Source organism: Entelurus aequoreus, linkage group LG01, assembly GCF_033978785.1.
Source record: "Entelurus aequoreus isolate RoL-2023_Sb linkage group LG01, RoL_Eaeq_v1.1, whole genome shotgun sequence".
Lineage (NCBI taxonomy): Eukaryota > Metazoa > Chordata > Actinopteri > Syngnathiformes > Syngnathidae > Entelurus > Entelurus aequoreus.
Window position 1 is genome coordinate 3,856,380 of NC_084731.1, and position 16,546 is coordinate 3,872,925.

At 38.7% G+C, this 16,546-nt stretch overlaps 1 protein-coding gene across 4 annotated transcripts in view; it reads right to left on the minus strand.

Moving 5' to 3' along the window:
* Nucleotides 1–10,545: 10,545 nt before the first annotated feature.
* The window catches only part of LOC133647083 (calcium-dependent secretion activator 1), a 316,166-nt gene continuing 310,165 nt past the window's right edge, over nucleotides 10,546–16,546 (minus strand). For all 4 annotated transcript variants that reach the window (XM_062043190.1, XM_062043199.1, XM_062043182.1 and 1 more), the window contains one exon: nucleotides 10,546–12,409. In XM_062043190.1, coding sequence (XP_061899174.1) covers nucleotides 12,236–12,409 — 174 coding nt within the window. In that variant the 3' untranslated portion in view covers nucleotides 10,546–12,235. The remainder of the gene's footprint in view (nucleotides 12,410–16,546) is intronic.

Below are 16,546 nucleotides of genomic sequence, written 5' to 3' on the forward strand. Positions count from 1 at the left end.
GCCTTCCCCCTTGGGTTCGACAAAAGATACATTCAACACGCACCGACAACATCCTCTGGTAAATCCCACATTGTTAATTCTACACATCCTCCGCATTCACTCACTAGTGGTAGCATACACACCCCACACATTCATCAAAGGTTTGAATAAACCTTCTAAACTGCAGTTCTGATTTGGTGTCGCCTCCTTCCCTTTGCCTAGTACACAACACCGTGAACATGTTATGACATAAATCATGGTCCCAATACGGAAAACCATTGCACCTAATAGAGAGCCAAATACTAGAGTCCGTGAACATTGCTCCAAAGTCAGGTGCAAAGTCAGCAATATATGAAAAAATAAGACAGCAGCTAAAGAAGGACTTCCCTATTCATCCCCGAAAAAACCCGCCAGGTAAACAGCTGATTTTAACAACATCTGGTGCTGACGTAAGACAACCTGCGTCCTATATGTGACATAGGATGAACAAATACACTACGGTATAAGACTATAGTGGCCATTAACAGTTAGCTTTTACAGATGGGTTTCCCAAAGTGCGGCACAGGGGCCATCTGTGCTCCGTGACTCGTTTGTCATCGGCCTTAAGCACATTACAAAAACAAAAAATACAGATCTCATTTGTGGTGAAATCTATCAAAATTAGAGTGATTTTTAAAATTGACTGTGGCTGTTTTAAAAGTGCTTCCCCTCTGGTCAACATATGAAATAACAAGTACGTGTAAAAATGTGAAGTGCTCCCACTCTGGCCAACATATGTAATAACAAGAGTGTGTAAGAAAATTAAGTTGTGCCCCCTTTAGCCAAAATTAATTTAAAAAAATAAATATGTATATAGAGACATACTGTAATAACTTGAAGTAAATAATGAAGATTAAAAAACAATTACAAACAAAAAATTTTAAATAAAAAAAAATAACCAAAAGCTTACCTTTTTTATATTTGCGTAGTATGTATATATTGTTGTATTGTTGTAAATACAAATCTTTATATATCTAGAAAGGGTGGTCTTAAGGAGGTAGGCATTTTTTGGAGGTCTCAAGAAGGTAACGAATACAAGAGTGTGTGTGTGTGTGTGTGTGTGTGGGTGTGTGTGTGTGTGTGTGTGTGTGTGTGTGTGTGTGTGTGTGTGTGTGTGTGTGTGTGTGTGTGTGTGTGTGTGTGTGTGTGTCAGTGAGGTAGACAAGAGGCTTTGAGCAGTATTTGGGGGCAGAGAAGCCATATGGAGGGCAGCACGGTGGAGAAGGGGTTAGCGCTCGTGACGGTGGCACAGGGTTTGATGTTCTCCTTGTGACTGCGTGGGTTCCATCCGGGTACCCCGGCTTCCTCCCACCTCCAAAGACATGCACCTGGGGATAGGTTGATTGGCAACACTAAATTGGCCCTAGTGTGTGAATGATGTTGCAAAAGAGCCCCCCACCCCACTTCTTCTTCTCCTCCTCCTCCTCATTCTTTTTCTTCCTCTTCTTCTTGTTCTTCTTCTCCTTTCTGCTTCTTCTTCTTTCTCCTTCATCTTCTTCCTCCTCGTCTTGTTCTCCTTACTTTTTTCTTATTTCTCTTTTTCTTGTCCTTCTCTTCTTCCTCTCTCTGTCATGTTTTCAGTATAGTGTAAAAGTATAAATATATTGATTATTACTGAGGTACACTTCAGTTAATGAACAGGTAGGTAGTATTTCCTGCTTGGCATTGCTGCCTGTCGCACCTCCTCCAGTGCCCACGGGTAGTACTGATTTAGTAAATGAGTGTATTTCAAACAATTTTAAGTTTTAGAGTCTTTAATACACAAAATGTATAAAAGTTTCCACGTGTTAGTTGGTATTTAAAGTTAAAAGTTAAAGTCCCAACGATAGTCACACACACACTAGGTGTGGTGAAATTACCCTCTGCATTAGACCCATCCCCTTGTTCCACCCCCTGGGAGGTGAGGGGAGCAGTGAGCAGCAGCGGTGGCTGTGGCTGTGCTCGGGAATCATTTTTGGTGATGTAACTTCCAATTCCAACATTTGATGCTGAGTGTCAAGCAGGGAGGTAATGGGTCCCGTTTTTATAGTCTTTGGTATGACTCGGCCGGGGTTTGAACTCACGACCTACCGATCTACTCTAACCACAAGGCCACTGAGCAGGTTATAAAAAAAAAGGTAGGACGAAAAGTTTTTAAAATGTCATTTCATTTGTTTTTAGAGAACAATTTTCATCATCCTTGACTAAGACAATAAATGTGTTCCTATAGAAATGTGGAAAAGGGGATTAACCTTTGACCTCCATTATTAACAAAGTATGATCATATGGCTTTTACTGTAAAGGACCTCTAAACAGCGCTCGAATATTGAAACTGTAAGCTGCGCTTGTCATGAGAAAAGATCTGAATTTAATCAGCGGGCTTGTTGTCGGCGCTCATAAAAAGGTTTTGCTGCAATTTAAGAGGCTTTGGCTTCATTTCAGAGCCTGACATCTACCTGCCCTCCAATGCCCCCGCCAATTTTCACACTTCTGCGTTCCAAAAGAAATGAAAAATGTGAAGACTAGAACGAAAGACCAAGACCAATTTATTTGGCGCTGGGATTGTGTGCACACTCCATTTGTGTTGTCATGACGCTTCTCATCTGCAAGGAGATGGAGTCAATTTGTGCTAACGGCTTGTTTGCACATTGAAGTGAAATATTAGCGTTAGACCACGAGGCTGTCTGGCTTTGGTCAGTTGGAGATCCTTTTATTTTCATAAAGTTATCATTTCTCATTCCCCCACATGATTGGACATTCAAGAGGAAAGCAGCTCAGCCCGCGCTGGAATAAATCTGTGAGCCCATTAATCCTCCCGGGTGTCGTCGCTCGCACACAATTGCCCAATCATGTCTGGATATGCACGGATATTAAAGCAATTGTATTCTGACTCGTGCTCGCTGCTGATCCCACGGGAACGTTTGTGAGACGCTCGCACTTCGTAATCCTCAAAGTATATTGAAAATGAAAAGGATCACTTCCTGTCTTTTTTCTACTTCACACACGAGTGGTAACGTCCTTTATTTCCCAGGAAAACAAACATATTTACTGAATTTGGACTTTACAAAGAGAAGAAGTTTTGGAATATTATTCTCAACTGTCACAATGAAAATAACAACTCTAATAATGAATAAAAAATCATGCATTTTTAGTATAAATATGATTTAAAAAATACATAATAAGAAATGATAGATAAATGATAGCTGTCACATGATAAATGAAGAAAAGAAATGATAAAACTAATTTAAACAATAATATGCAGTATATATTACAAAATCAAAAAAACAACAAAAAATATATAATAAAAACTGTGATAAAATAAATAAAAATAATAAGTAATAGTAATAATAAATACAATTAATACAATTTTAATATAAATAGAATACAAATAAAACAATGAAAAATAAATAAAAAATAATATTATTAAGTAAAATTAACAATATTAATCCATCCATCCATTTGTCTACCGCTTGTCCCTCTCGGGGGTGCTGGAGCCTATCCCAGCTGCATCCGGGCGGCAGGCGGTGTGCACCCTGGACAAGTCGCCGCCTCATCACAGGGCCAACACAAATAGACAGACAACATTCACACACTAATAATAATAATAGTAATAATAATATTTAATGGAATTTTATAATCAATACAATACAATTATTAATAAAAAGAAAAAATATATGATAAAAGAAAAAATGACTTCAGATGATACATAAAAATAATACATTATAATAAATCAAAACTAATGACCTTTATAAAAATGGGACCCATTACCTCCCTGCTTGGCACTCAGCATCAAGGGTTGGAATTGGGGGTTAAATCACCAAAAATGATTCCCGGGCGCGGCCACCGCTGCCGCCCACTGCTCCCTTCACCTCCCAGGGGGTGATCAAGGGTGATGGGTCAAATGCAGAGAATAATTTCGCCACACCTAGTGTGTGCGTGACAATCATTGGTACTTTAACTTTAACTTTTTTATAGACAATAAAATAAAAAATGATAATAAACTAATAGCCGTCACATGATAAATATTTGTTTAGAAATGTCTCCTGGATGCTGTGCTGACCAGGACATAAATGAGCCTTTATAATAATAATAATAATACCTGGGCGCTTTTCTAAGTACCCAAAGTCGCTTTACATGTTAAAAACCCATCATTCATTCACACCTGGTGGTGGTAAGCTACTTTCGTAGCCACAGCTGCCCTGGGGTAGACTGACGGAAGCGTGGCTGCCAATTTACGCCTACGGCCCCTCCGACCACCACCTATCATTCATTCAATATTCATTCACCGGTGTGAGTGGCACCGGGGGCAAGGGTGAAGTGTCCTGCCCAAGGACACAACGGCATGGTAAGAGGCGGGGAGCGAACCTGCAACCCTCAGGTTTCTGACACGGGCGCTCTACCCACTACGCCATGCCGCCCCAAATAAAGTACATTCACATTTATTGTAATCATTTATACAACATTTCTTATTTCTCTCATCTATTGAAGAAATAGGACACTCACCCAACCCCCATCAGGAGTAAAATCATAAAAAAAAAAAAATCCTTTCTTCTTTTAATTTGGGACTATGTTATGACTAATCCCCCTTACTCTGCTTTCAGCTTCCATCTTGAGCCTTGATTTGATTTTGCTTATTGTTGATTTGATCTCCTTCTGGACGGTAATATCAACTCTCAAGACGACGGATGCTTTAATCCGCATTAATCTCTGAATTTTCTTAAGAAAATGCTGCTCATGGGCCGTGGACGGGGCCAAGGGTGGCGGATTAACAAAAATGTATTTGTTGCACACAACTTCCCCCGGTGTCCCCGTTCCTGTTGGCAGGGCCGCACATATGCAGATCGAAGGGCCCCGGGTGCATCCGTTTTGGTAAATAAGCACATGTAAATTAATACTAATTCATGAATGACAGGGCGCTTCATATGAAATTTAACCGCAAACATAATCCTAGCCCTTTCCTGCTCAATCACTGATTATTTAGTGGCAAATGTCCCTGGAAATTGTCACTGTCTCTTGTAGTGCAAAGTGTTTGTCTGGTTTATAAGGCTGTCGTTACGATATGTTAGGTCAGGCCATTTGTATCTAGTTTTTGGGTGTTTTTTTCTGTAGTTTTGGTTCACTTCCTTTTTTGAGCTCTCATTTTGCTGCCATTTCCTGTTCTGTTTGTGTTGTGCCTTCGCTGGCTACACACTGCTGCTTTTGTGTTTTTCACCCGCTGCTAATTATCACCTGGGCACTATTTAAGCCAGTTTCTTTGTTGGTGCGGGATGATTGTGTTTGGAGTCACCAGCAGGGTTCGTTGACACTTCAATCTTGCTTTACTACTTTTGTTTGTTATTAGTTCTCTGTCAGCTACTTCTTTCATACACAGCGTCGCTGTGTTTTCTGTGCATTCACCCCGCTGCACTCCAGTTTGTATTTTGGACTTTTGTACATGAAATACCCGTTTACCTGCACACTGTCTGCTGCTTTTTGAGGTCACTAGTCGTAATGCAGTAAAATGTGTTATTTTGTACTCAAAAATAAATTATTGAACAATGTATTTGACATGAATTCGTTTTAGTACAAAACATGCATCAAATTCAATTTAAGTTAGATTTTTTTTTTTAAGTATAAAAATCGCTTCAAATAAACTTCTGCTTAGTACCTCAATTTAGTAGGGATGTAATCCTTGATTCTGATTCTTGAAGTAGTCTATCTGTGTTGGCCCTGAGATGAGGTGGCGACTTGTCCAGGGTGTACCCGCCTTCTGCCCGAATGCAGCTGAGATAGGCTCCAGCACCCCCCCGCGACCTCAAAAGGGACAAGCGGTAGAAAATGGATGGATTCGATTAAGAATCAATTCTTAATCAAAAGCTGCTGCTGTATGACATATATCTAAGATTATAAAATATATATATTTTTAAATGACAATTTAGGCATATTAGGATGTACCGTATTTTCCGGACCATAGGGCGCACCAAATTATAAGGCGCACTGCCGATTAATGGTCAATTTCTGATCTTTTTTCATATATTAGGCGCACCGGCTTATAGGGCGCATTAAAGGAGTCATATTATTATTTTTGTTTTCTAAATTGAAAATACTTCCTTGTGGTCTACATAACATGTAATGGTGGTTGTTTGGTCAAAATGTTGCATAGATTATGTTTTACAGATCATCTTCAAGTCACTTTCTGACAGTCGCTCGGATACGCCGTTTTGTGGACGGTCTTATTTACGTGGCTCACCTTCGGTAGCGTCTTCTCCCCGTCATCTTTGTTGTAGCGGTGTAGCGTGCAAGGACGGGAGTGGAAGAAGCGTCAAAAGATGGAGCTAACTGTTGTAATGACATTCAGACTTTACTTAAATCAATAACGGAGCAGCATCTCCTCATCCGGAAACAACCACACCGGAAATGTGCCCCGTGAAAAACCGTCCGACCGGAACTCTAATAACTAAAGTTCCTTGGGTGAATAAAGTAAACTCACTACACCGGTATGTTTTTATAAGTAAGAACTTCACACTACTTTATATTAGAAATGGCAACAGCGGAGGATGAACAAGAAGACAGAGAAAAAGAAGAAGCTTATCGACTACGTTGTCGTCATGGACTACAAAGGCGGACGCTCGCGAATTTTCAGGTCTTACGCAGATCCCAAATACAGATCAGCAGGTACCAGAAGGTAAGAAAAGTTGCTTTTGCATAATATTGCGAAACAAAACGCCAACTAATATGTCTTACATTATACACACACCATAATAATACTTGTATGTTGAATGCCCCAACAATCCACCAAGTGGTGCGGCTTCATAGCTTAACAAAGTCGTACAAAAACATTTTGATAGATTTTTGAGCGCCGCGTGTAATGTTCTATATTTTCAATGGAACATTTAAAATATTGGTGTTTTTTACTTGAGATCCATTATAGTGCAGTCTACACGCATCTCTTATGTTTGACTGCCATCTACTGGTCACACTTATCATTACACCATGTACCAAATAAAAAAATAGCTTCGAGGTGGGTAAGCTCAACAAAAATTATTCCTTACATTAGGCGCACCAGGTCATAAGGCGCACTGTCAAGTTTTGAGAAGAAAAAAAATGATTTTAAGTGCACCTTATAGTCCGGAAAACTGTCATCAACTTTACATGTTTCAAGTCACAAAACAAAAGCAACACTGAGGCAAGAAATTCCTTCCATGTTTGCAATTCACATTTATTAAAATGCTTTTTGTGCCAGAAGGAGTCAGAAGAAGGATGAGCGTCACTTAACGCAGCAAGAACATTTGGAAAGTGAACACCGAGAACATGCAGCACTTTCACAGGAAAGAAACACTTAGGCAAAAAGAGTACACATTTCCTCACTATCCTTTAGAAAAACTAACATTCAGTCATTCCCTGCTGCATGAAGGAATGTTGCAAATAAATGCACAACATTTGAGCATTAAAATAAAATGTGGTTTAAAACAAAAAATATGAACAAAATGTTAATATAAAAGCAAATATTGCAAAAACTACATTAGGAAGTAACTTTACTATCTGGTGAACAAGTGATGATTGGTACATGCTCGTACACGATAAAAAAAAAAGTCTGGAGATTTTACCGCAAAAAAACCCAGCAAATCACTCGCCAGAATTTTTTTTGTAAAAATAAAAGTGGTACAGTATTTCTCCAATTACAGTATTGCACTGTAAAACAGAAAACAAGGCAGTCAATTTCACATTAAAAAAAAGGAAGTTCAGTCGTCAGGATTTTACCGTAGAAATAACAGTGGTACCGTTTTACAATTTTCAGTAATTTGGTGCAAAAACCACCATGAATTTTACGATAAAAATGGAAGCTCGGTCATCAGACATTTACCATAAAAATAACAGTGGTACCATTTTACAATTTTCAGTAATTTGGTGTAAAAACCACCGTAAATTTTATGATAAAAAAATGGAAGCACAGTCGCCAGATATTTACCGTAAAAGTAACAGTGGAACTGCTTCACAATTTACAGAAATTTGGTGTAAAACCACCCGAAATGTTATAACATTTTGTCGACTGAGCTGTCATTTTTTTTAAACTGCAAAATCTACAGATTTTTCTTTTTACTGTGTACTTTACTATACTTTGACATTTGTATTGTATTGTAAAAATGTTATACATTCGTACACTTTTTCCTTTAATGACTTGAATGCTTGTGTCATTCAAACAAGCTTTTGAGAATTTGAATATGTAAAAACTGAATATTTCCCCCATCCAAACAATATCCATATGCCAGAAGATGTTGATGTGAATTCAATTCATAAGGTAATATCAATGTATTGAAACAATTTCCTTGTCCGACATTGGAACATTCATTTCTATGATGTGTTAAAAAAATTTTTTAATGAACATCATCACTTTTGCATGCGGTCACCTTTATGGTTTATCATAATAAATATTGTTTAGAGGCGCTTTGTTGAGTCGGTCATAATTAGCAGATTAGGCCAAAAGTTTGGACACACCTTCTCCTTATTCAATGGGTTTTCTTTATGTTCATGACTATTTACATTGTAGATTGTGACTGGAAGCATCAAAACTATGAATGAACACATGTGGAGTTATGTACTTAACAACAAAAGGTGAAATAACCGAAAACATGTTTTATATTCTAGTTTCTTCAAAATAGCCACCCTTTGCTCTGATTACTGCTTTGCACACTCTTGGCATTCTCTCGAAGAGCTTCAAGCACACCTGTGAAGTGAAAACCATTTCGGGGGACTACCTCTTGAAGCTCATCGAGAGAATGCCAAGAGTGTGCTGCCCACTCCCCTTCCCTTCCTACTCTACTGGTGTTCTTTTTTTCGCAAAAAAGTATTTGACATTTTTCTTATTTTTCTTTTTGCAATAGTGACCTTTTTCCTCAAACAACTGTGTGTAGTATAGAATAAGGGAATTATTAATATTACCCTGTTTTATAAAGGATTTAATTATTTTAAAAAAACTCATTTGGTAACACTTTAGTATGGGGAACACACATATTCACCATTAATTAGTTGCTTATTAACATGCAAATTAGTAAAATATTGGCTCTTAATTAGTCATTATTAAGTACTTAGTAATGCCTTATTCTGCATGGCCTTATTATAACCCTAACCCTAACCCTCTAACCCTAACCCTAACCTCAACCCTAACCCTCCAACCCTTACCCTCTAGCCCAGACCTGGGCATTCTGCGGCCCGCTGGCCACATCCGGCCCTTTGTGCGTACCTGTCTGGCCCGCGTGAGGCCAATCATAAATTACAAAATACATTTTAAAAAGTATCTATGTCGAGTGTGCAATACAACGGTGCTGCTTTTGTTTTGAAAAGCGTTATTTGTATTACTTCCGTGTAGACGTATGCACGTGCGTGATTGTGAGTGAATGTGAACAGCTGCAATCACAAATTACAAAATAAAGTTGAAAAAACATCTATGTCGTGCGCGCAATACAACAGTGCTGCTTTTATTTTGAAAAGTGTTATTTATGTGCGTATGTCCGTGTGTAACCTGTGAGTGAAGGTGCACAGCGACAAGTGATGCACGGTATACACCCGAGACGCTAAAAAGACAAAAGTTGATGACGAATGGCGTGTTTTCAACAAGACATGGACTGCCAAGCAACGTTCCCTCTAAGGTGCGCGCCTGCGCAATTGCGCACTGCTCAAGAGTCCTCTGCGCACAGCAAATATATGCCGCGCACCAAATCAAATCCCATCTGAATTCTAAACAAAATAAACACATTTATTCTGTGTAATTGTGCAATGCAACTTTGAGTGACAGTGACAACAAGCGGCCCTAACGGTGTTCGTCAACACCGTTCAATTGAACACTGTTCAGTTATTGTAACGTCTATCGAGATGCTTCGAGGACAGGAATTATATCGATCACTTTATTGAGCAAAACTGTTTATATTCGGCCATAACCACACCAAAAACATGAGTAAAAAACTTCTATCTCGAAAAACTAGTCATTTTCTGCCGTACAAACCAGGCCAAAACCAACTTGTCATCTGTCACCAACACGCATAGCACCAAACCACTGGTGCGTTTATGGCCACACAAAAAGTCGGACACCTCAAATAGCACACAAAGTTACACTATGACTCCTCAGTCATACGTGTGCTTATTTTACTGTCATTTATTATTAATGTTAATTTATTGATATTAATCATGGAATGCTGTTACTAGAGAAAGTTACAGGAATGCACACTTCATCCTATGCTTTCATTTCATTGTGCAACATGAGGATGTTTGAGGGGATCTAAATGTGATCTCTGAAAGGGATACAAATGATTTCCAAAGCAGTGCTTTTGGTATAAAGTTAAGTTAGGTTAAATGAAAGTATTATTATTATTATTAATTATTAATTTTTATTATTATTATTATTATTATTATTATTATTTATCTTACGGTATATATAAAAAATAATATTGAGCAAAATTTAATTGAAATATTGTCGGTGTGGCCTTCCAGCAGTGCTCGGGTTGCTCATGCGGCCCCCGGTAAAAATTAATTGCCCACCCCTGCTCTAGCCCTAACCCTTCAACCCTAACCCTCTAACCCTAACCCTAAACAAATAACTCTAAATTAAGTCTTTATTACTTAGAATATGTTCCCAATACTAAAGTGTTACCAAACATTTGATTTGCCATAACCAACCAACTCAACACAAAATGATTAAATGACGGTGACGTTTCAAGTCAAAAGTATCGGTATTCGCCCTGTATTTACTCTGTATTGGATTGATACCTAAAAATCGCCCATCCCTACTGGAACGAGAAACGCTCCTTGCCAACTGTCCACTTTCGCGATTGTGTTGAAAAAAGTTGCGCAACAAAAACGGACAAAGTGACTTGGAATAATGAGTGCATTTTGGAGAATTGTACATGTGAGGGCACAAGCAAACGGGCAGAAGCACAAATGCTGTGTGAGCGCAGAGCAGCGCAGGGAGGAGGAATCGAGCCGCGGTGCAGCGCGGTTCGAATGGCTGTGAAAGAGTGAAAGTGTCAGCAGTTACAAACATGGCAGCTTACAAGCTCATTAGCAACAACAACACCAACGAACGTGAGCCATCTCGTCTGGTCTGGGAGGACAATTTTAGGTGGTTTCAAAATGATGAGGACCCCTAACAACAAAAACCAAAACAAAACATGGAGGCGATGCTCACCCCTTCAGTAAACACAACATGCATTAGCTGCTCAGTCCGTACAGTCTGAGCTCCTGAAACGTCAAACATATTGCATGAGAACATTTGGAAGTTGAAATACACACAAAAAAACATCTTCTGCTCAGTTGATCTTAAACTTCGACTTTTCTCATGTTGAAGTCGTCCGCACTTTTAACCACGATTCTTATTAGGAGTGTCCCTATTCTGATACAATACCAATATTAGAGCCTTTAGTATTGGCCAATACCGGTATTGATGCGCTACAATATCAGCGCAAATCATACATACTTGTATTGTTTTGTAGTGTGGAAGGTTAGAAAAGGTTTGATTAAATGAAATTAGTCAAACAGAGAACAATGGTAGGTAAGAAGAACACTAACCTATCTATTATTAACCATCTGGAATGAACTTATGCTGTATTTAGCGACACCTAGTGGCCACAATTAAGTGAAGCTCATACCACAGTAAGTTGAATTATGCAAACACGTTTGTTACTGGATACTTTCTAATTTGCTTTGTATGTGTAGCTAATATGCAATTATATTTGATACTTGTTTGTATTGACAAATGTGCTCTTTTAGCCTGCAATATTGTTCAACAAAGGATACATTATTCACGTCTAGCTTGTGTGCTCTTGTATGCTTGGCTGTTGTGTAGCTGCAAGCTCCTAGTAGCCTCTAGTTTACCATGTTTACCTTTTGTAAATGACTTGACTAAAATAGAAGAAAAGACCAACCTTGTGTGCTTATTGGAGGACATTTAGATGTTAACTGTCTGTCCAGCTCTGCACAAGTAAACACGCTGAGGGACTGCTTGTATCGGACATGATATCACACATTTTACATGCAAGCCCATTTACTTCCATATTAGTTTTTTTTGCTGATATCGAATCCACCATACTAACCCCACTAATTCTTACGACTATGAAGATTTCTGTTATTCTGCTTATTTGGAGTGCTTTAAAACACAAAATACATCCCCTTAGTGTTCATTCTGACATAAACATGAACATCTTACAAGGACAGAAAAGAAAATATTTTTCAGGCAGTGATATCGCTGAACTGCTTTGACATTCTCGATTCAGTTATCAGTGCCTTCTTCGTCGCTGTCTTTCATGGAAATGCCTTGCATCCCTCCCTCTCTCACAGAGGCAGTGGCTTCTTCCAAGGTTAGACGATTTCTGACGGTTTCATACATCTTACTGTTTAACGTGGAGTCCAGGACCCCTTGAAGGCGGAAGTCACGGTACTTTTTCTAGAGATCAAAACAAAGGTATCGGAAATAGCGTCAGAGCACAGACCTCTACATGCAAAAAGTATAGACATAATACTGCATGTGTGTTTCTATGCTCTGTACACACACTTAGAGAAATGTTCTATAATCAAATGTGCATGATAGGAATGAAAATTTGCACAAAAACTTGGTCGTTGAACTGACATCACACGGGACTCCAGCGTACAGTATTTCAGATTTCATCTCCATGAGCATCCGGATGGATTAACTCGACCCTTCTAATTGTAGGTAAGACTAAAGCCTTGTTTACACTGCAGGTCAATTCCGATTTTTTTTGCCCATTTGCGACCTGTATCAGATTTTTTCATGTCAGTGTGAACAGTGCAACTTTGAATTGTTCATATATCCGACCCAGGACTCTTTCGTATGTGTAAATAAATTGGATATATATGCAATGCGTCGTAAATGTGAACGCTCCAGCGCTCAGGTCGCATTCATCCGACCAGAACGTCATCAAAAAGCGTCAAGCGTCATAATTATTGGCCAAAATAGACCGTTACAAAATAAATAGTTGACAACGGAGCAGAGAAGAGGTGAAAATAACATGTTTTAGGAACTCACGTGAAAGTTCCACCACTCGTCTACGATCGACATCGAATAAAATTACCCCGTAAATATGCCAGAGCCAAAATATTTGTCCTTTTCCTTCAACATCTTCTATGCGCAATAATTTGGTTCAGAAAATGTTGACTGTGATTTCACAAAATCCTTGAAATTACCACAAATACGCCAGTACTGAGACCGACTAGAGTAGAAGTCATTTTTACGTCTGTAAAAGCTGCATCGCGTGTGACAACATGACGTCATGTCGGCAAGCGGGTCAGATTGCATTCACATTAGAAATCACATTTTTTGGGGGTAATGTAAACGGCCACTAAAATCATCGGCTCTGACAAAAAAGTTTGAATTGGACATCCGACCCTTCAGTGTGAACGTTGTCTAAATCTTTTTATGCGTAAGATCATTTATTGAGCAGGTGTTTTTTCACATCGCTTGTTTAAAATGTCGCCAGCCTACTCTTGGCCAGATGACAGCGTCTACAGCCAAAGCAAAAGTAAGCCTACGTCTGACTTATGAACAAAAACGCTGGAGAAAGGGAATAGTATGAACTGCTGTGCAAAAACATCATTGGAAGAAATTGACAATCAAGTCTTTATTGCCCTAAACTTAGTCCTTTAACAGCTTAAATACACAGTTATACACATTTGTTGTTGTTTTCTATACTTTTACTGTGCAGAGGTGGGCTTATTGATACATTTTTATGACAGTTAGGGATGTTAAAATACACATTTCAAGCTTCTTTGGTCTATGTCGAGTATGGGTGCTCAAAAAAATGTATTCACTTCGAAATTTCAATTTTTGTTTAATCCGACCACAAACCGATTGCTAATTTTCGAAAATAAATAGAAAAAAAATGTTGGGTTTACAATGATTTTTTTTGCTATTTTTTTTTCAACTATTATTGATATTTTTAGTATTATTAAAACTTTTGATCTTATTAATTTTTGGCTTTCCTTTATTTAGTATTGTATTTGATATCTAAATAACATTAAAAAAAAAAAAGATTACGCCAGCACTCGTAAATTGTAAGCAAGCAGTCAAGAGGAGCTATTGTAAACTGAACCCTTTTTTGAAAATACGTCATTACAATTCAAATACCAAATAATATATTCCAAGACACAAGTTGAATCGAGAATCCATTCTGAATTGAATCGTCACCCCAAAAATCGGAATCGAATTGAATCCTGAGGTGCCCAAAGATTTCTACCTTTAATGTCGAGTATCGTCCCAGTGTGTTTTTCATATTAGGTTGTGCAGTCGTACCTCTCCAAATCGCGCTTTGAAGTTTGCATGTTCACTCCATCGCAGAAAAACAAGGATATCACACAAATATCCGATATTAATATCGGATCGGGCCACCGCAACCATCGGAATAGAACAGAATAGTCTTTATTGTCATTGATCAGCCGGTGAACGACGGAATTATGATGGAATACTCTCTCCAGAGTGCAGATAAGATTCACAATAATATATATATATATATATATATATTTTAAATCATTTGGAAAAGTGTTGAGTAAGTGTGTGTTGAAAATCCTTTGAAAAAAAAACATTCATTTCAATGGGGTAAGAAAAATGATGAATAGATCAGAATAGTGGTGAAGAATACTTTATGTTTAGTATTTGACATGTGCTATTAGTTGTTGTTTTTTTGCTAATTACACCGGCATACACCTCAAGAGTCATAATCATACTCAAGAGACACAATCATTTGTTATTTGACACATGCTAACAGTTAGGATGTGCCAAGTGCCAAGTAATAGGACTCTGAGGCGTAAAGTTAGCTAAAAAGGTTAGAGAAACTTTTTTTTTTTTTCAAATAATCATTAACTTAGAATTTAATGGCAGCAGCAAATTGCAAAAAAGTTGGCACAGGCGCATTTTTACCACTGTGTTACATGGCCTTTCCTTTTAACAACACTCAGTAAACGTTTGGGAACTGAGGAGACTAATTTTTGAAGCTTTTCAGGTGGAATTCTTTCCCATTCTTGCTTGATGTACAGCTTAAGTTGTTCTACAGTCCGGGGTCTTCAGAGACAAATGTTACGCTTCATAATGCGCCACACATTTTCAATGGGAGTCAGGTCTGGACTACAGCCAGGCCAGTCTAGTACCCGCACTCTTTTACTATGAAGCCACGCTGTTGTAACACGTGGCGTGGCATTGTCTTGCTTGGATGGTAACATATGTTGCTCCAAAACCTGTATGTACCTTTCAGCATTAATGGCGCCTTCACAGATGTGTAAGTTACCCATGTCTTGGGCACTAATACACCCCCATACCATCACAGATGCTGGCTTTTCAACTTTGCGCCTGGAACAATCCGGATGGTTCCTTTCCTTTCTGTTCCGGAGGACACAACGTCCACAGTTTACAAAAATAATTTGAAATGTGGACTTGTCAGACCACGGAACACTTTTCCACTTTGCATCAGTCCATCTTAGCAATACACCATGAGCTCGGGCCCAGCAGAGTCGGCAGCGTTTCTGGGTGTTGTTGATAAATGGCTTTCGTTTTGCGTAGTAGAGTTTTAACTTGCACTTACAGATGTAGCGACAAACTGTAGTTACAGACAGTGGTTTTCTGAAGTGTTCCTGAGCCCATGTGGTGATATCCTTTACACACTGATGTCGCTTTTTGATGCAGTACCGCCTGAGGGATCCAAGGTCACAGGCATTCAATGTTACGTGCAGTGATTTCTCCAGCTTCTCTGAACCTTTTGATGATATTACAGACCTTAGATGGTGAAATCCCTAAATGCCTTACAACAGCTCGTTGAGAAATGTTGTTCTTAAACTGTTCGACAATTTGCTCAGTCATTTGTTCACAAAGTGATGACCCTCGCCCCATCCTTGTTTGTGAATGACTGAGCATTTCATGGTAGCTGCTTTCATACCCAATCATGGCACCCACCTGTTCCCAATTCGCCTGTTCACCTGTGGCGTTTTCCAAATAAGTGTTTGATGAGCATTCCTCAATTTTCTCAGTCTTTTTTGCCACTTGTGCCAGCTTTTTTGAAACATGTTGCATGCATCAAATCCCAAATGAGCTAATATTTGCAAAAAATAAAAACAATTTCCAGTTCGAACTTTAAACATCTTGCATTTGCAGTCTATTCAATTGAATATAGGTTGAAAAGAATTTGCAAATCATTGTATTTTGTTTTTATCTACGATTTGAACAACGTGCAAACTTCACTGCTTTTGGGGATTGTCGAATAAATCAGTTCAAGCTAACTGATGCTGCAGAAAATATTTTGCTTAATTGTGCGTTTATGGGTGTTGCATCATACGATGTTTGTTCCGTGACACTCCACCGCCGACTTGCTGGTCTTTTGAGTCCACCGGCTTCGTAGTGTATTATCGTCCTTCTTTGAGAAAGAGTGAGGTCTAGTGAGACGTTTTGGCGGCTGACAGGGTGACACATTTAAGACACCCGGTGTCGGTCATGGTCCTTGAGTTCTGCGGATACGCCAATATTTCATAGCGTGTGGATTCTTGAAAATGTTGAAGCTCAATATCTCTGAAAGAACGTTTT